Here is a 21,515-nt window from a genome sequence, read left to right on the forward strand (position 1 = left end):
AAACTGTAAACAGATGAATTTGTATGTACAATATATATATAATTTTATAGTAGACAACCAACCAGCTGTGCATACTGTGTTCTTTCTAACATGTTTACTCCACCTGATCAGGTTCCAAACATTCAACACTGGTTTGGTGACTATTATTTTAGTTCTATTTTTACCAGGTACCCTTGCTGGGTTATCCGTTGCCATGTTGATCGTCGGTGCCCTGATAGGAACAGCAGTCCTCTTCCTGATTCAGCGACAACGTAAACGCAAGAGTTTTGATGTTGATATGCACATTATGGAATCCGAATAAGTACTCCACAGAGAACCAACTCAGTAAGTCATCCCGAGAAAAGGGAGTTAACTCACCGTAAAAAACCTAACACCACACCACCACCTGTTTCCCCTCTTTCTGAACTAGGCTGGAGTGTCGTGACGCCACCACTGGCCATTACAAGTTATTGCCCTTTGTGTGTCCCTTCTATGACCAATCAGATTCCAGCTGTCGTATCACTTACATTTGCTTCATACAAAATGGCGGCGCTAAGTCAGGACGATCTGATCGATAATCAGACTTTTTTATTGTGACAAAACGGGTCTTACCACGCGAGGTTCATCAGCCCATTTGAGCATCAAACATGAACAGGTTTTGAAAATGTCTGTCGACGCCCAGTCTATACACATGTTTTACAAATCCTGCAATCGACCGAAATCTGCACGGCAGTCGCCACGTTTTTATGAACCGGATGTCGATTTTGATTGGACTATGCATAGACTCGTTAGACCAGCCAAAATAGAACTCCATAATTCCAGCCTTGTAAGGCAAGGTTGGAAAATGGACTTATAAAGTCAGTTAACTCCCTTGCCTCAGGAAGATGAACTCAGTACTGCCGCCAGCTAGGTTAAAAATAGAAAGCATTGACAAGAGTTACTAATTTCAAGATACAACATTATCGCCGCGTTGAGCTCAAAGGATGTATTTGAGTTTTCATTCCTGTCGGGTGGAAGAACATATACCTCTGTCACTAACCGCATTTATTCATGACCCCGGTGGGGCCATGGTGTGCCAGTTGTCTGAGGCGTCGTGCTCCAAATCTATAATCTTGGGTTTTCAAATCCCAAAGGGGAAGGGATAGCCAGGCGTCTAAGACGCCGCAATACGCTGTGCAGAGTTGCGTCCCTTGGGCACGCCAGAAACCTATGAGCGTGGGTTCGAATCCCTTTTCGCCCCGATTATGTTTCTGGATTTGTCAGCACCATACCCGTGCTCGTGGCTTTCACCGAAGTGGTAAACGTCGGAGACCTGCATCACTTCGTTCTTCCCTCCCACATTAAGCTGACATGCCGTGATGTAACTGGAATACTGTTAAAAGCGGCGTTAAACCCAACTCACTCACTCTTGTGTTGCTGTGTTAACTGTACATCTTTTACTTAGACAGATACATAAAACGTTCAAAAGGAAAATATATGTTCTTGTCGTCTGAAAGGACCCAAGAAGCATTTTATTTAGCAAGAAGTTCACCACAGGTCGGAGGTGTTTTTTTTATAAGTCATGTCTTTTAATATCATACATATGCTCTATTCTTTTTAGGCTCAACGCTTAGGGTTGTTAACTATTGTATTTCAACAAAACGTCCATATCCTCAAGTTCCTTTTGTATATATCTGGCATTTAACCTGCATAGATTATGAGTACATACTTTTTGTACGTTATGTCCTTGAACGATAGTGTAGCTTTCCCATTCAGTACACAAGAGAGCACTTCCAAGCATCATCTTCTAGTCAATACAAAACTAATAAAGCAAACATATTGTTTACCATTCGTGGTCTATTGACAACGTCAGGTTTTGTGTGTATTTTTTATATACATGTAACTCAGGAAACTATTTTATTCATACATTTCTTAATTGGTTTCATATTAGAAAGTGTAGCAGACAAATCGGTAAAGCTATATTCCCATTTATGTTTTGATTTTACTTTCCAATGTTTGAATGTTGACTTGATATTATGCACACTTATAATATGTACTGAATAAAGCATGGGACACATGTTTGTTTGTTTGTTTGTTTGTTTGTTGTTTAACGCCGCACTCAGCAATATTCCAGCTTTATGACGACGGTCTGTAAACAATCGAGTCTGGTCCGGGCAATCGAGTGATTCACATCATGAGCATCGAACCACGCAATTGAGATACGATGACATGCATCAACCAAGTCGGCGAGGCTGACCATACGATCCCGTTAGCCGCCTCTTACGACAAACAAGGGCTTCTGAAGATCAATTCTAACCCGGATCTTCACGAGTTTCAGTCAGTAAAAACAATATTTTAAATCAACCACCCTGGCCAGTGTAGGATATATTTTGTGGGTAAAACTGAGGACAAATAAATTTGTTTAGCATTTTCAGGAACAGATAATGTCTATCTTAATAATTGTAACATCCCCTACTATTCCCTCCGTATAATATCAAATGGCCTGCTCTCTCTCTCTCTCTCTCTCTCTCTCTCTCTCTCTCTCTCTCTCTGTGTGCGTGTTTGTGGTGTGTGTGTGTGTGTGTGTGTGTGTGTTTGTTTGTGGTGTATGTGTCATTGTGACATTCAGTTCATACCGAAAGCAGCTGATATGATCATAAAAATGCTTGTTACTCGAATATGTAGTGGTAGAAACATATACACACAAGTGGCCGCGTTCAGGGGCCAAGGGATACCAGGCAGGACAGCTGGTCTTACTCTTAACCAAGGATTGTATCCGTGTATAGGGTCTTCGTTGTTAACACATGAGATCTCTATTTTGTGACCTGATTACCTTACTCTTGTTGTGTAAATTATGATGACTTGGCCGTCCAACTGCATAAGATAACCATATTTAAACAAAAACAATTTTCTGGTCATACTGAGGTCAGTAAGTCCATAGTTTGGATATCACCTCCTGCACATACCTCACATTGGTTACATAATGTCCTGACCTCCATGTGTTGAGGGACGTCAGGGCCTAGGGTCATCATCAAGGTTTGTTCTCCTAGTCTTAAACACAGCTGCCCGATATTACCAAGGGAGACAGCTGGGGCACTTGTCCCCATCAACTGGTTACATACGGTCATGAATGTCTTGGGGAGTACTTTGCTCTAAAGTCGAAAAGTTGATGACTGCTCGGTACTCGTCTTTTCCATTTCTGTGTCCATTCGGCCCCCTATCTCATTCAACTGGCTGTCACTGACATACAAACGGCCTCAACAGACCAAATACACTTGCAATGAACTACTCAAACAATGTACTACGTTGACTAGTTCACTTTTTGTCCCCCATACTTGAAAATTGGTCAGGCTTAGAACTTTGTGACCAGCCCTCGTACCATTTGACCACAATCATAAGTACAACGACAGACAAAATGTTTTACAGCAGCCATCAAGAAGAACCAGAAAGTTTTACAAACTAGGGGGCTTCCTTTACTTTGAATTGACATGGTGAAAACACCTTCACATATCCAGTTTGTCTGTTTAATAAACATTGATGAAGACGGCATTCACATCAACAATACGTTAGGATGATGATGGTGTAGGTGATGGGGCTGTTAGGATGATGATGGTGTAGGTGATGGGGCTGTTAGGATGATGGTGGTGTATGTGATGGGACTGTTAGGATGATGGTGGTGTATGTGATTGGGCTGTTAGGATGACGGTGGTGTAGGTGATGGGGCTGTTAGGATGATGATGGTGTATGTGATGGGGCTGTTAGGATGATGGTGGTGTAGGCGATGAGGCTGTTAGGATGATGGTGGTGTGTGTGATGGGACTGTTAGGATGATGATGGTGTATGTGATGGGACTGTTAGGATGATGATGGTGTAGGTGATGGGTCTGTTAGGATGACGGTGGTGTAGGTGATGGGGCTGTTAGGATGATGATGGTGTAGGTGATGGGGCTGTTAGGATGATGGTGGTGTATGTGATGGGGCTGTTAGGATGATGGTGGTGTATGTGATGGGGCTGTTAGGATGATGGTGGTGTAGGTGATTGGACTGTTAGGATGATGATGGTGTAGGTGATTGGGCTGTTAGGATGACGGTGGTGTAGGTGATGGGGATGTTAGGATGATGATGGTGTAGGTGATGGGGCTGTTAGGATGATGGTGGTGTATGTGATGGGACTGTTAGGATGATGATGGTGTAGGTGATTGGGCTGTTAGGATGACGGTGGTGTAGGTGATGGGGCTGTTAGGATGATGATGGTGTATGTGATGGGGCTGTTAGGATGATGGTGGTGTAGGTGATGGGGCTGTTAGGATGATGGTGGTGTATGTGATGGGACTGTTAGGATGATGATGGTGTAGGTGATTGGGCTGTTAGGATGACGGTGGTGTAGGTGATGGGGCTGTTAGGATGATGATGGTGTATGTGATGGGGCTGTTAGGATGATGGTGGTGTATGTGATGGGACTGTTAGGATGATGGTGGTGTAGGCGATGGGGCTGTTAGGATGATGATGGTGTAGGTGATTGGGCTGTTAGGGTGATGGTGGTGTAGGTGATTGGGCTGTTAGGATGATGGTGGTGTATGTGATGGGACTGTTAGGATGATGATTGTGTAGGTGATGGGGCTGTTAGGATGATGATGGTGTAGGTGATGGGGCTGTTAGGATGATGGTGGTATAGGTGATCGGGCTGTTAGGAGCATGATGAGGAGGATGAGGTTGATGATGTAGGTGATTGGGCTGTTAGGATGATGATGATGATGATGATGGGGTGGGGGGGGCTCTTGTACTTGTACTCTTGTCGGTTATATATCTTGAATACCCATATACTGACTCCGAGATGACCAATGCTTATTTTATCCCCTTAATACCTAGCGTCGGCCAGGGAAACAAGTACCACAGTGTAACGTCTTTGGTATGACGCGGTCGTGGATCAAACCGTTAACCAGCTTCAGTCACAGGGAGATTAGTAGGATGTGATGCAATTTCGTATCGTCAGAACAATAACTCCTGTGAAGGTCATTTTTTAAGCCAACACTTCACGTTGCATTGTTTGTATAATGACATAAGACCCATGTTGCACCTTACATAAAACGACATATATCGACCCCTACACTTCATATTGATAAAAGTCACAGACTTTTTTTTATTGCTATCTAAAGGTCGGGAATAAACACTGTGGATCCGAGGTCTGCAATGAGGATTCCCAATATTTGGAGGATGGATGTGGGAAGGTATGTGTGCAAGGTAAGAAATGTAGAAAATAAAAGCGACAAAACTTTTTTCATATTCATAATATACTATCTGTATAGCATTTGCCAAAAGCAGAGTCGATTTTATCATTCCGACTATCCCATGAGCATGTGTTTATGAAGCACTATCAAATAGTGATGATATCAGGTGTTCACGAAAAGGTGAGCGTATCCTGTCCAACCGATGTCACCCGTCACAAACACATGCAAAGGCAAGTCAATTGTTCACCTGAAAAAACACAGCGAACATATGTACAATATAATATCAGGAATTGCATCGGACATCATTCTTGGCACTGATGTGTCAAGTTTTGAAATGTCCTCCATCCACACGTCTACCATAATATTTTGGGGGGGAAGCTTTACTGAGGTCTTGAATGTTGTGACCTTGATCAAACAACTTCTGAGCAAGAATCGTATGACGCTCTGTCAAATCTTAGCAGAATGAGCATGCTCGCTTGTACAATAAATGGACATAGACTTGGAATGGAATAGTCAGCGCGGATCGACTTAAATTCATTTCAAAACTATAAAATAAAAATGGCCTGTCAAAGATGACACCTACTGAGATATTAATACGTTCATGATTATTTGCATGTTTACGGTTTATATATATTTCCTCATAATGAAAAGTTTCTTTTGCAGAGATTTCGTTTCTCGCTTTTATTTATTAGTGTATTGATTAAGTGATCTCTCCTTTGGGTAAAAACTTTGGTCAAGAATAATCAGAATACGCCAACTGAATTTACTAATGGGGATAGAACAGTATGGATCTGAAAACAAAATGTACTAACTTCTTTGGTACTCTTACATAAAAATAACTTTTGGGAAGATAGATAATTTCTTTTGCTTTAAAAACGTATCAATTATTTGTATTTGTTTCATGTGAAATAAAAGCATATTGTTTTTTAAGTTAATATTACACAGTTCTTCAAATTTTAAATATCATTTACTCACAACTTATGAAAGTGAAGATAGGACATTATGGTTCTCAGGCGACGTCGTGTATCCTATTTGCGTTATAGAGGTGCTCTCTAATGCCGGAAATTCTTGATATTTACCAAGTTTTAAATTTTTATTTTTGAGATCATTAATTTCGTGCAGGGTAATGTTCACGTTTAAGTTTCATTTTTGTAACCATTTTTCTCTAATTATAAGAGAAGAGGTATATGAGAGCATATCTTTTGTGAAATTATTCCATATTTGGATATTTACAATGACATGATGAAGATATCTATTTCTTAAATGATCCAATTTAAGGCATTCTAATATTTAATCAAATTCATCACCAACATTACTTTTACAAACTGGGCAAAGGCTATCTTCCTTATTGATATCATTCTATCTACTAGTTTCAATTGGGAATCGGTTGTTGGAGGTTCTCGTTTTTGTTTTAAATTTAAATTCAGAGGTAAATAGAGGAATTAATCTTCTGTTGAGAGGATATCTTTCTGCAAATTATTGTAAGGTCCTACTGATGAATTAATTTTACTTCTCCTCCAACTTTGTAAGACTTCATCAATAAGGACGGTTTTGACGCTAGCCTTTATCCATTGTACTTCTGACATTCGTAAGTCAGCCAAACGTGATTCAGACGTGTACAACGTGAAATACCTTGAATTCCAAGAATTACAAGAGCTCTAAGTGGGAAATGTGGAGTTTAAACATCGTGTTTTACATTATTCACATACCCCGCTACCCTACCCAATCGTCTTTTTTCTGACAAAATGTAGAAAAATTTAAACAGCTGGGTTACTCTATTGTTGGAGCGACGTCACGTACAACCGTCATGACGTCAAGTTGCTATGTGACTTCTCACACACAGTGAAAACATAACTGATACAATGCTCAGTGAGAAGTACTGAAAATAAGAACCAGCATTGAACATTTTATGCATACTGTAACACGCAAGCAGCGTATCAAGGGAGGCAACTCTTGTAAACTTAATCGTATAAATTCCCTTCACATGTATTGCACAAGACTATCAGTGGATTTTTTTAGTGGAACGTACTTTGCGTCATACAAAGATCGCTTGAATAAAATGTTATATTGTATGGTTGAGGTTGCATTGTGAACGTTTACAAGATGTACAGTATAACCCTAGGGCGACGAGGAATTACAAATTATTTGTGATGAGTAAAATTAATTCAGTTTGTAAGTCCCGAGCTTTGGTCATCGTCTTTATTTCTGAGAAAATGTAGAAAAATGGAATCAGCTAGGTTACTCTATTGTTGGAGCGACGTCACGTACAACCGTCATGACGTCACGTTGCTATGTGACTCCTCACACACAGTGAACATATATATTGATACAATGCTCAGTGAGAATTACTGAAAATAATTTCCTCTGTGCCCAGAACCGAACATTTTATGCATACTGTAACACACAAGCAGCGTATCAAGGGAGGCAACTCTTGTAACCTTAATCGTATAAATATGCTCTGCATATATTGCACAAGACTGTCAGTGGATTTCTTTAACAGAAGGTACTTTGCGTCATACAAAGATCGCTTGAATAAAATGTTGCATTATATAGTTCCGATATCGGCCGGTTAGCTCAAATGGATAGAGCGATGCTCTTCTAAAGCAAGGGTTGTGGGTTCAAGTCCCACACTGGCTACACGTTTTTCTCATTACGAGAAGAGATAAAACATGTACAAGAGAATATGTGACATTAAGTTTATAACATTTATTATTATTATTATTATTATTTATAAAAAAATATGTATTATTATTATTATTATTATTATTGCTGGTGGTAGTAGTAGTTGTAGTTGTAATGGTAGTCTCACATGGATTAAATCAATGTGCGGAGGGAGGGTCCTACAAAAGAAAAAGCTAAAGTTATTAAAATACCAGTCACCCGAACCAATACCCAAATACCCCAATGTATTTGATGTCCGTCACTTACTAGCAGGAAATATAAGAGACAAGGGTCATTAACCGATTGTATTGTAGTGAGTCACGTTGCTATGTCAATCTTCGCAAACAATGAAAACAATGGAACAATTGTTATAATGCTCAGGATATAATGGAATTACTGAAAATAATTCACTTATGTCCGTGCCCTTATAGGTGATATAAACTTCACACGTAAAAGAAGAATACAATAAAGATTGAAAATTGGATTTGACAGTTGCCTGTTGTGATATACTCATTGATATAATGCATGTAATATCGCCTATGATACCCGTATCAAATACATCACCATCGAATAACCATTTCGTGTTTGTTTCTTTTTTCCACCATAAATAAACAAGATATAAACATATACATTTGTGTATATTTTGCTTTGCCCGGCAGGATAAAGGGTTAAAGCAAGTCAAAGTTGTTAAAATGTTAATAGCAGTATCACTTTAATATGAATTTTGATTATTTCCCAACCTGCAAACTGAGTAAATTCCTCTTTATTGAAACTGTACTGTGTTTATTTGTTCAGTATAAATTACATCATCAAGTTTGAGAAGTTACAGCCAAACCCCATACAAAACTCAAGTTATAGTGTTTGCTGTCTGCCAGGGGAGATAACTCGCTATCGCCCGCTGTTCATAAAGGTTCATATATTATATTTCTACATATTGCATCACACGGAGAGTATTCATTTAAACCGTTCGTACATACATTCCTATATGGGCCGGTTAGCTCAAATGGATAGAGCGATGCTTTCCTAAGGCAAGGGTTGTGGGTTCAAGTCCCATACCGGCCTCAAAGACTTTTGTCATTCTTCCAAACATGCCGCGTTTGTAATCCGCCAGTTTGGCTTGATAACACCGCTTACAACATATATCAGTAATATCATATCATGTCAGCTTAATGTCGAATGAAAGCCTGAACTGATGCAGGTCTAAGACATTTACCACTTTGGTGAAGCCCACGAGTAGGGGTTTGTGCCTACAAACAAAACATATTCAGGTCGAATCTAAGATTCGAACCCACGACTATAAGTTTCTTGAACGCCAAAGGGACACAACTCTGCACAGTGAATTAGGGCGGTTTGTACGACTCGGCCACCCGGGCCCCAGCCACGGTCTGAATCAAATTAACGCTAAACATGAAGGGTGTCTCCACCCTGTTGATGAGGAGCGGTGGGGTAGCCTAGTTTTCGCTCGTCATGCCTAAGGTCCAGATTCGATTCCCCACATGAGTACATTGTGTGAAGCCCATTTCTGGTGCCCCCTTCCCTTATATTCCAGGAATACTGCTAATGGCAACCTGAAAGCAAACTCACTCACTTATAGCTGCAAAAACGATTTGAGTGAAAAAAAAGTCAGCTAGACCTACTCGAAAGTCATTCGTACAACCATATATATAACAAGGAATTAAGTTTTTGAACCTACAAAGAACTTTTGATTTTTTTTGTTTTGTTATTGACAACTTGAGCCACGATCTTTAATTTGCATTTATGTACACTTTCCCTGATCGTTTGTGTTGTAGATCCAAATTAAGAAATGTGATTCATCCAGTTCAAATTGAGGCTTTTACTCGAGGAGCATTTAATAGAGAAACACAAGTTACATTAGAATTCAGTATATTTCACATGCTGAAACATACGCGTAAACATCAACTCGTTTATACAGAACAGAGCATTGTGCACCTCGGTAACAAGCGAGTTGCGTGGCAAGGGGGGCAACTCTTGTATTCTTAATCGTACAACAGCCCATGGCGTGTGTTGCACAAGACTATCGGGGTATTTCTTTGATGAAAAGTACCTTGCGTCATTCAAAGATCGCTTGAATAAAATGTTATTTTATATAGTTCAGATATCGGCCGGTTAGCTCAAATGGATAGAGCGATGCTCTTCTAAAGCAAGGGTTGTGGGTTCAAGTCCCACACTGGCTACACGTTTTCCTGATTACGACCTGATTCGTCGTATATTTCTTACATAGTTTATACTCTATATACTCTATATCCTATTTAAGAAATACACGACGACTAAACCACGCTTCTTTCTTTATTGTTCTTTGCGATTTATCGCATAGCTGTCTTTTATTCTCATTTAAATTTATAAACTTTCATTACATTAGTTGCAGCAGCAATAGTAGTAGTAGCAGTGGTAGTGATGGTGGTCGTGGTAGTAGTAGTAGTAGTAGCAGCAGCAGCTGTAGTAGTAGTAGTAGTAGTAGTAGTAGTAGTGGTGGTGGTGGTGGTGGTGGTGGTAGTAGTAGTAGTTGCAGCAGTAGTAGTACTAGTAGTAGTGGTGATGGTCGTTGTAGTAGTAGTAATTGTAGAAGTAGCAGTAGTAGTAGTAGCAGTAGTAGTAGTAATAGTAATTGTAGTAGTAGCAGTAGTAGTAGTAGGAGTAGCAGTAGTAGTAGTAGTAGTAGTAGTAGTGGTGGTGGTGGTGCTGGTGCTGGTGGTGGTAGTAGCAGTAGTTGCAGCAGTAGTAGTAGTAGTAGTAGTGGTGGTGATGGTGGTGGTGGTAGTAGTAGTAGTAGTAGCAGTAGTAGTAGTAGTAATTATAGTAGTAGTAGTAGTAGTAGTAGTAGCAGCAGTAGTATTAGTAGTAGTAGTAATTATAGTAGTAGTAGTAGTAGTAGTAGTAGTAGTTGTAGTTGTAGTTGTAGTAGTAGTAGTCATTGTAGTTGTCGTAGTATTATGATTGATTCAAAGTCTGGCAGGATAAGGATAAGGATAAGGATTTTATTGCAGTGTGTATTTCGAGCCATTCATACTCATTCTTTTCACATTGATCATTTTATTTATTTTTATATCGTAGTACCGGAAAAAGAATAAAAATTATTCATTTTTACCAAAGAACGTTTGTCTGTCTGTGTGCCTCGTTGGTTTGTTGCACTCAACATTATTGCAGCTATGACGGTCTGTATACCATCGTGTCTCGACCAAACAATTCAGGTATTGACACAATCGGCACCGATCTACGCGGTAAGGGTACGGTGATATGCATCAACTAAGTCACCGAGCCGACTACCCGATGCATTTGGCCGCCAGTTCGACAAGCATAAATATTTGAGAGTCTATTCTAACCCGGATTCCCACAGCGTGTAGCCATATCCCAGGGGACTCGTCACACGTGACACATTTCTCTTAACGTTTCTCTCCATGTCGTCATCAAACAAGACCGGCGTACATGTACAGACCCATCAAACTCCTCTCCGTGTTGCCGGTGTTCTACTATGGTGGGTTAAAGCGTTTGATCGTCACGCAGGTCCAGGGTCCATGTGTGAATCTCATCCCGGTGTCACAGGCCGTGATACAGCGTGATATCACTCACTCACTCACTCACTCACTCACTCACTCACTCACTCACATTTTACTTTTTCAAAGGATAAATGAAATATTAAATTAAAGATAACTAAAACCATCAGATGATTTGACTGTGTTTTTTATAATGAGGTACACGTTTATAAGATATACGTTTACAAAGCCAACTTTTCTATATTCCTGTAGCAAGTTAAATTAACCATTGCTTTGTAGGAATAAATATGAAGGATAAAAAACAATTAGTATTAGTGCTCTAACCCAATACACATATTGAAACCCTGTCTCAAGCGGAATTATATTTCAAAGTTAATTTTAAATGTCATTGTTAAAAAACATAATTACTTAGATACTATGAAACCGTGAAATCATCTGTGGAAGAGATATACACACGAAACACTGATATGTATACAGTAATTATGCTTTCGCCTGTATAAACATGTATATCATGCGGTTGTATATTAATGGGGGACTAGTCATATTATCATTGCGTCTCGGTGTAATTAGGTGGAGAGCGACAAGGCATATTGAAACTGGTAATCTTAAAAAAATGCATCTGCATCAAATCCTTAACATGGCGCACGTTGCATGGAATCCACAAATATTCATTTTTTGAGAATTATTTCGGCCGTTCTTATATTTCAATAATTGCGACTTGAAATTAACTATTTGTTAATATTTTGATTGAGGCTTTGTTTGCCTGATTGATTTGTGGGGATCACGGAGTTGAAGCTTTTCAGAGGTTCACGATGTCGAAACTGATAGTTGTGTGTACTGTTACATGTAATCGTTGATTGCCACTGAATCAGGACTTCTCGGCCAATTATAAACATAAGATTGTTTAGAACCCAAATATCATTTCATTAAATCAATTTATTTCCAATTATGAATTGTTTCATTTCCTGTATCCGTTTTGGGATGTGGGAGTTGATGAATCACGCGCTGAATCAGACCCATGTCTGACGTGCACCATCTTATTGAAAACCAAATCCGTTTTAATTTAAAGTAATTATCATTGTGAAATTGACATTACATCTCAAATAATGTGGCTGATTGGATGCGTCTCATTATCGTCACTTGTCACTCGAAAATAGGTGACAGCAGCACGGTAGTGCTGTGTAGCTGTGATTCAGTGTTATGTAGCTATAGTTTGGACTGCATGTGAGGGTTCTCATTGTAAAACATCCATTGAGCTCCGTTAGTCCGGGTCCCCTTTGTCCCGTTTGTCAGAAAACCCCTGTAGTCGAGAAACTCTTTCGCCAGGAAACCCCTTTCGGCAGGAAACCCCTTTAGTCAGGAAACCCGTTTAGTCAAATAAAACCTTTCGCCAGGAACCTCTTTTAGTCAAGACAACCCTTTTTGTCAGAAATGCCTAATCTCAGAAAACCCCTTTAGTCAAGAAAACCCTTCAGTAAAGAAACCCCTTTCGTCAGGAAACCCCTTTCGTCAGGAAAACTCTTCAGTCAAGAACCCCTTTCGTCGGGAAACCCCTTTAGTCAGGAAAACCCTTTAGTCAGACCCTTCGGTCGGAAAAAAATGATTGTCAGGAGAAAAACCCTTCTAAAACACGTTCGTCGGGAAAAACCTTTGTCCCATGTCCGTATTAATGTGTATATAATTTTTAAGAAATGTCTATGTGTCAATGTATGTAGGCTAACATTTAGTCCCTGAAATAAAGTTCTGTTATTTTGAAAATATATATCACAAACATAAAAAACAAAACCCGAATGGAGCCCAGAACAATGCTAACGCAATCTAGACTTAATTTGGATTTTATTCCTCACTCATTCTCCAGGACATGGAAGACAGACTTCCATGCTAAGTCGGTAGTCGCTTTAACTGAGAACGGTAAAGTCCCGATTATCGAGGTCTGACAATATGTACATATACTGTGAACAGAGACACAATCTTATGCCAAGTAACTTCTAATCGTTGATTATCCAAAACGATGTTACTACACATTACACGTTTGTTTCAAAATGTTATGTTCCAAACTGAGTCCCTACATTATGTTACACGCAGCCATATGTTTTCTTGTAGACGCCTATATTAACGCCATAAACACATTTCTGAATAATTGCTAATAGGCATTCCAACGCCATCTTATGTACTTGTGTTTGTTTGTTGTTTAACGCCGCACTCAGCAATATTCAAGCTATATGACGACAGTCTGTGAATAATCGCGTCTGGACCAGACAATCCAGTGATCGCCATCGTGATCATCGATCAAGGCAGTTAGGATCGATGGCATGCATCAGCCAAGTCTGACTACACGATCCCGTTAGTCGCCTTTTACGACAAGCATAGTCGCCTTTTACGACAAGCATGGGTTGCTGAAGACCTATTCTACCCCGGATCTTCACGGGTACCTGGCCGCATTACTACAACAAAATAAGAACCATAATATGGCGAACTTCCCCATCTTCGGGGCCGTTGAACACACTAATCACAGTTGTGCACAACAGAGCTCGTACTTGAAAATATATGTGGACACAAATAAATACAGGTCTTGATATTGAAAATAGATTGTGAAACTTCAAACAGTGACTCAGAGCACGCCAGTTGTCAAGGGAGGTAACTCTTGGACACTTACTGGTAGGCTAGTATTGCGCATGTATTGCACAAGATTCGTTGGTGGATTTCTGTGATAGATGGTACCTTTCATCATACGAAAAAGGCTTGAATAAAATGTTATATTGTATAGTTCCGATATCGGCCGGTTAGCTCAAATGGATAGAGCGATGCTCTTCTAAAGCAAGGGTTGTGGGTTCAAGTCCCACACTGGCTACACGTTTTGCTCAGAGCAAGATTTAATACAGATTGAGGGATTATGACATTCACAAAAGATTAGAAAGGTTGTCTTTTTCAAAATAAAAAAATGCAGTTTTCTGGTATACATTTAATATGCAACGAGTCGTTCTGGGAGATATCCGTTAATTTTGAATAAAACACGGGGGAAATAGTTTAATGATAATAATAAATAACATTACCAACGAACCCGCCTCGACAAGCAGCTGAACCACTGTATTTATCATTACTGATACTCAAACACGCAGTCATAACTGTGGAATCCTAAAAGGGACATTGTCGCGTTGTCGAAATTAACTAAAGCGCGACGATGTGACAACGCGACATTTTAGCCATATGTCGCATTGTCGCGCTTTGAATACAAATTTAGATTTTCCTGAAAGTGCGACAATGCAACAACGCGACATTTTTCAAGGTAAAAATATGTCGCGCTGTCACATTGTCGCCAGATAAAAAATGTATAAAAAGGCGTTAAAATGCGCGACAAATGGCCAAAATGTCACGTTGTCGGATTGTCGCGCTTTGGTAAATTTTGGCACTTTTTGTTTGTTTGTGTAAGGGCGACAATTCGACTCTGTCCTTTCTGGGATTCCGTACATAACACTCTCTTTCACTGTGCACCGATCGGGGGCTTCAGAAAATATTAGAATGTCTCTATTTATGCGCACAATTCAAACATTTAAGTTGCGTGGGCAGAGAGACTGCCGCGGGCAGACATTCCCAGAAGACGGGTGTGCGAGGTAGAATATCGCCCTGAGTGAATATTGTTTTACACTGCAGATATTAATATTGTTATATCGCGTGCTCGTGCATGGTCCGAGTTGAACTAGTGATTGATAACATAAGCAACGATTTACGACGTGGGCACGATGAAACGCAATCAACCAGGTCAAATGTTGAGGCCCCCTATCTTCATTTTAGCCGGTGCTTAATTACGGACCGCCTCCGTGGTCTATTGGTAGAGCGTCCGCCCGGAGAGCGGAAAGACGTCAAAAGATGGTACTTGTTGTTACCCTGTCTGGCGCTAGGCATTAAAGGGCTAAAACAAGGACTGGTCGGCTCGGAGTCATTATACTGTGTCTGAGTGGGGTATTCCTTTTAAACTGCGGCATGGTATCTCAGTGTGCTGGCACTATAAATCGGCATCAGTCCGGACTAGTACAAGCAGCCAAACACACACACACACACACACACACACACACACACACACACACACACACACACACACACACACACACACACACACACACACACACACACGTGCCTGTACGTCGCTATATAAGTGCAGTAATGTTGGACACGACGTTAAAACCCTTTTGATCTCAACTCTTAATTACGACAATCATGAGATGAGAATGTTTCACTCCTCAACCATAGCAGAATATTTATTTCTTCATCTTTACAGAATTTACTCTCATTTTTCACCAATAAGTCCTTGAGTATTTGCATATGAATATAAAAGTATGCATAGCGAAACCTTTGAATAAACATCTGCAACGTTTATATATGCAAACAAGTCAGTAATCCTTTCACGGGTGTCTGAACATATACAAGACGAATATGGTGTTTTATCATAAATTATGAAATGCATCTATGTGTGAAATCTGATAGTTGTGTTTAACGTCGCTTTTACAGTATTCCAATTATATCACAGCCTCAGCTTTATGATGGAGGAAAGCCCGAAGTGATGCAGGTCTCAGACGTTTACCACTTTAATAAAACCCATGAGTAAAAGGTACGGTGTTGACAAACCTAGAAACATAATCGGGATGAACTGGGATTCGATACCACAATCATAAAGTTTCTGGTGTGCTCAAGGGACGCAAATCTGCACAGCGATTTGCGGCGCCTAAGACGACTGGGCTCCCGCGCCCCCGAAATCTGAATACTAAATCACAGTCCTGAATAAATCTGAGATGAATGTTTGGCTTTACTATAGGGAGTGGCTCCATTCGTTAGACTATTTCATAAACGGCAAAGTTAACAGGGACCATATTCTGACTGTAAACCCGAGGGTTCCTATTGTTGGGCCGAAGATAAAATATTTCAAATCGAAATAAATTTATGTTATAAATTCATGATAGCAATTGATTTCTTCTTCACAAAAAATCAGAAGAAAAAGAACCTATGATCAAAAAGATCATATAAACATTATATTGTGCCTTTGAGTACTGCTTTGAGAACGCTGGTAATAGATAAACTCATATGCATATGTTAAATTATGGTTCTGACGTCTCACTGGAGCATGGCAATCTGTTAAATTTGGCAAATAAACTGCTTTGGAATTGGAGGGTGTTATTGAACATTTTATTACCTGGAAATATATTTGAAACTCATGACTTCGTCTGAAGGTTTCAAACCTGAACGTTTCTGCATACATTGAATAACGTCAAATAAACCTGAACGTTCCAGCATGCATTGAATAAGGTCAAATAAACCTGAACGTTCCAGCAAACATTCACTGAATGACGTGATATATACACCTGAATGTTCCAGTACGCATTGAATGACGTGATATAAACCTGAAATTTACAGCATTCATTGAAACACGTCACTTAAACTAAAAGTACCAACATAGATTGAAAGACATCATATAAACCTGTATTTTCCAGCATGCATTCATTGATTGACATAATATGAACCCGCAAGTCCCCGCATGCATTGAATGACGTCCTATAAACCTGAAAGTACCAACATACATTGATTGCCGTGATATAAACTTGAATGTTCCAGCATGCATTCATGGAATGACGTCATATAAACTCTAAAGATCCAGCATGCATTGAATAACTACATATAAACCCAAAAGAACATACATTGATTGACGTGAAAAAACCTGAATGTTCCAGCATGGTTTCATTGAAATGTCATATAAACCTGAAAGTACCACCATAAATTGATTGACATGATATAAACCTGAATGTTCCAGCATGCTTTGAATGACGTCATATAAACCTGAAATTTACAGCATTCATTAAAACACGTCACATAAAGCCTCAAAGTACCAACATATATTGAAAGACATATTAATGTACATATTAACCTGAACGTTCCGCCAAACAATCCACAAGACCGAAGGATCTCTACTGAATATAAATCAAAGGAAATTTAAAATGAGGCTTTTGGTGTCAGTTTGCCGAATATCACGTTTGTCACATTTTGCAATTTATTAAAAAAAAGTGCTCAAAGTATTCATACGTGATAAGTCCCGATCATTTCCTGTCTTCAAATACCGTTTAATCACGTTCTTCAATCAGCCAAATTGCGGCATGTTCGTTTGTTTTGTTTGTTTTAGTTAGAGGGTGACCCTGCTTCGAAAACAATTATGGTTTTGTAACACAGAAATATATTTATTTGGTAGTGATTTCAGACGGTCTTTTTGTACAGGATTCTATCAAGTGTTGAAGTGTATTCCATGTACACATATATAGACACATATACACACCTGGAAAAATGTTAAGTACCCTTGTCATTGTCTGTATTGATGTTGTGGTGAAACATATTTGTTTTGTTTTTTTACAAAATGCCAAAATGAAATATAAATCTGAATCTGTTCCTTGACAATAGTCATTGGATTAACCTTTCAGTAATCATTGCTTCCTCTACAACATATTGTACGACCATCTGGGCCAAATAAATTCATGGTTCGGTTACTAACTTTTAAGTAAGTATCGTTGATATGCTTAACGTTTATTAAAATGAGAACAAGGTCATGTGAAAATATTTTCCAAGATCGGGATACATGTAAATGAAGAAGGATGTTGGTTAACCTTTTTGGAGGTGTAGATCTTTCATTGCCCCTATCATGGAAAGACAAATGACCTGTTTTCATTATTCAAATGTTAATTCCCAACTACGCAAAGCACTAACACTATATCTAAATAGAGAGTCAGCTGGATCTGATGCTTTCATTTTTATTAATTATTATATTTATTTATATATTTCCAAATAATCATAACATGCCAGTTTAATGTGGCATGAAACCCTATATTTTGAAAAAAATCGCTTAACTTACACAAATTTGTTTCTTTGTTCGTTTCATTCCGAATACAAATTTTTGTTTGGGAATATTTAATGACGTAGGGTTATACAGTTTTCAGTAACATTCATATTAAAACAAGCTCATACTGCTGTTAAGGAAAAACGGTTTCAATCAACGTATTTATCGTTTTTGTTGGCCTCTCCAATTAGGCGTTCAATATATACTGAACCGCAAAAGAAACGTCACCACGGATAGATATATGACAAACCTTATTTGTCCAAACACTGTAAACATACTTTAAGACATATTAAAAAGATGAAACTGATTATCAAGGTTGAAATTATAGTGTCAAATGTTCTTAAAGTGAAACACAACACTAGTCTCTGAGAAAATGGCATCACGAGTCAGTATCTCGTGTGTCCGCCCTGTGCCGTGCAACGTCTACACATGGAATGGATGAGGCGGTTGATGAAGGCCATAGGCACTTGAACACACAGTCTGAGGAATGCCTGGCGCAGTTCAGCTGCAGTTGTCGGACTTGGTCGGACGTCATTCTGCCGTCTTTGAATCTCGTCCCACAGGTGCTCAATGGGATTTAAATCGGGACTGAGGGCAGGCCACTGCAAGGTTCTGATGCCATTCTGCTGTTGGAAGTCTATTGTTGTTCTCGTAGTGTGTGGAAGGGCGTTATCATGCTGAAACTCGTGGTTGCGGCGACGTGCCAAATGAGGTATGGCGTGTGGTCTCAAGACTTGATCAATGTACCGAGCTGCTGTGACACCATTGCCCCTCTCTGGACCGATGTTCTGGAAGACCACAGGGCCATCCCTCTGTGCAAGACCAATTCCACCCCACACCTTGATGCTCGGACCACCCCACAAGTCTCTCTCGACAACACAATCTGAATAACGTTCCCCACGGCGTCGCCAGACTCTTCTCTCTCTGTCATCTGCTGTTGAGATACAGTAACGGCTCTCACCTGAGAAGAGGACTCTTCTCCACTGCTGTCGGCGCCAATGCTGGTGCTATGTTTCCCACTGAAGACGGTCCAGGCGATGACCTAGTGTCAGAATGGGTCCTCGGTGTGGCCTGTGACAGTGGAGGTGTCTGCTCGTCAATCGTCGACGCACGGTGTCCGCACTAATGTGTCGCTGGTGTGTCACCATGGTCTGTCGAGCAGTTTCCGCAGCAGTAACAAAGCGATCTTGTTGCACAATCTGACGATCCTGACGTCGGGTGGTGACCCTTGGTCTTCCACCACGTGGTCGGTCATCTGAAGTGTTGGTGGTCTGGTACCGTTGCTGGAGCCTGTATATGGTCCTTACGTGGACTTGAAATGCATTGGCTTCTTGCCGGGCGGTTTGTCCAGCTTGCAATCGCCCAAGGGCTTGGCGTCGCTGATATCTTGTCAATCTTGGCATGTGGCAGCAATTCAATAACGAATGAATGTTATCCGATCTGGGTGGATTTTTATAGGGCATGACATGTGGGAACGCATGTGCATTTCAATTTGCACGGAACTCACGTGCATCGGGTTACCATGGCCGTTGTCATGATGCTTTTGGGCGATCGGTTTTATTGTCATCTGCTTTGTTTTTTATCATAAATTTCATTTTTCCGGACAGGGTAATGTTAAATTTTAGAAACTTTGACAAAAATCAGCCATTTGTTGGAATGACAACTTTTCATGCAGTGTTACTTGGGGTGACGTTTCTTTTGCGGTTCAGTATATTAAACAAACAATACTTGACTGATTACTTTGTTCCGAAAGAAACGTTATATTCCGGAATGGACTTGGTAACAACTGGTGGGAAAAGAGCACGGATGTCTAAATAACCAGATTTATGTCATCTTTTTTATTTTAAAAAATCGAAGAAACCGTTTTGTTTTCTGCAAATTTCTCGGAAAATGGCTATACCATGGCCCTATCATGTTGTTGCCAATCATTAATCTACGACGCAACGTTTCAATCTTCTCTCTAAACACGCCATGTCGTGCAAATCAGCATAAAATACATTCAAATCCTAATCTATACAACTTAAAAATCTTTGATTCCGTCCATAAACACGTGAAGTGATGACATTTATGTCCCTCAATATGGGTTAGATGAGAAGGGGGGATGTCTTCTAGTGACGTCATAATCCTGCACGTGCCCGCGTTAAGTCAACGTCTGATTGGTAATGAAATTTTATCCAAGTTGCATCCAGTGCTGACAACCTGGTAAATAGAGAGCTTTTTTTTATATATTGCTGCATGAAATTTATCATCTAACTGAGTCAAAGGCGGCACAGCCTGTTTATGCTGAGCAGATTGAGTTGTGATTTGATGTGTTCAGCTGCTATCATTCCATCTGAAAGCATACACCATACTTCGATAAAATGTGCAGTTGTAGAGGTGCTTGTTGTTGTCGTAGACGTGATTGAAAAAGTGATTGAACATGTAGCCGAAGTTGTACAAGTAGTTGTAGTTGTAGACGTGATTAAAGAAATGATTGTAGATGTAGCCGAAGTTGTACCAGTAGTTGTAGTTGTAGACGTGATTAAAGAAGTGATTGTAGGTGTAGCCGAAGTTGTACCACTAGTTGTAGTTGTAGACGTGATTAAAGAAATGATTGTAGATGTAGCCGAAGTTGTACCAGTAGTTGTAGTTGTAGACGTGATTAAAGAAGTGATTGTAGATGTAGCCGAAGTTGTACCACTAGTTGTAGTTGTAGACGTGATTAAAGAAATGATTGTAGATGTAGCCGAAGTTGTACCACTAGCTGTAGTTGTAGACGTGATTAAAGAAATGATTGTAGATGTAGCCGAAGTTGTACCAGTAGTTGTAGACGTGATTAAAGAAGTGATTGTAGATGTAGCCGAAGTTGTACCAATAGTTGTAGACGTGATTAAAGAAGTGATTGTAGGTGTAGCCGAAGTTGTACCACTAGTTGTAGTTGTAGACGTGATTAAAGAAATGATTGTAGATGTAGCCGAAGTTGTACCAGTAGTTGTAGTTGTAGACGTGATTAAAGAAGTGATTGTAGATGTAGCCGAAGTTGTACCAGTAGTTGTAGTTGTAGACGTGATTAAAGAAATGATTGTAGATGTAGCCGAAGTTGTACAAGTAGTTGTAGTTGTAGACGTGATTAAAGAAGTGATTGTAGGTGTAGCCGAAGTTGTACCAGTAGTTGTAGACGTGATTAAAGGAGTGATTGTAGGTGTAGCCGAAGTTGTACAACTAGTTGTAGACATGATTAAAGAAGTGATTGTAGATGTAGCCGAAGTTGTACCAGTAGTTGTAGTTGTAGACGTGATTAAAGAAG

The 21,515-nt window shown here is 39.8% G+C and overlaps 1 protein-coding gene and 3 non-coding genes across 8 annotated transcripts in view; all 4 read left to right on the forward strand.

Moving 5' to 3' along the window:
* The window catches only part of LOC139478908 (uncharacterized), a 34,707-nt gene extending 32,681 nt beyond the window's left edge, over nt 1–2,026 (forward strand). For all 5 annotated transcript variants that reach the window (XM_071261589.1, XM_071261591.1, XM_071261590.1 and 2 more), the window contains one exon: nt 168–2,026. In XM_071261589.1, coding sequence (XP_071117690.1) covers nt 168–301 — 134 coding nt within the window. In that variant the 3' untranslated portion in view covers nt 302–2,026. The remainder of the gene's footprint in view (nt 1–167) is intronic.
* A 5,722-nt stretch (nt 2,027–7,748) lies between these two features.
* Trnar-ucu (transfer RNA arginine (anticodon UCU)) lies at nt 7,749–7,822 on the forward strand. The gene has a single exon. It is a non-coding gene; the product is annotated as a tRNA-Arg (tRNA).
* A 2,145-nt stretch (nt 7,823–9,967) lies between these two features.
* On the forward strand, nt 9,968–10,041 carry Trnar-ucu (transfer RNA arginine (anticodon UCU)). The gene has a single exon. It is a non-coding gene; the product is annotated as a tRNA-Arg (tRNA).
* Nucleotides 10,042–14,135: 4,094 nt separating this feature from the next.
* On the forward strand, nt 14,136–14,209 carry Trnar-ucu (transfer RNA arginine (anticodon UCU)). Its single transcript has one exon. It is a non-coding gene; the product is annotated as a tRNA-Arg (tRNA).
* Nucleotides 14,210–21,515: the final 7,306 nt, after the last annotated feature.

This window comes from Haliotis cracherodii, unplaced genomic scaffold (assembly GCF_022045235.1).
Source record: "Haliotis cracherodii isolate W230 unplaced genomic scaffold, xgHalCrac1.p SCAF_4, whole genome shotgun sequence".
NCBI lineage: Eukaryota > Metazoa > Mollusca > Gastropoda > Lepetellida > Haliotidae > Haliotis > Haliotis cracherodii.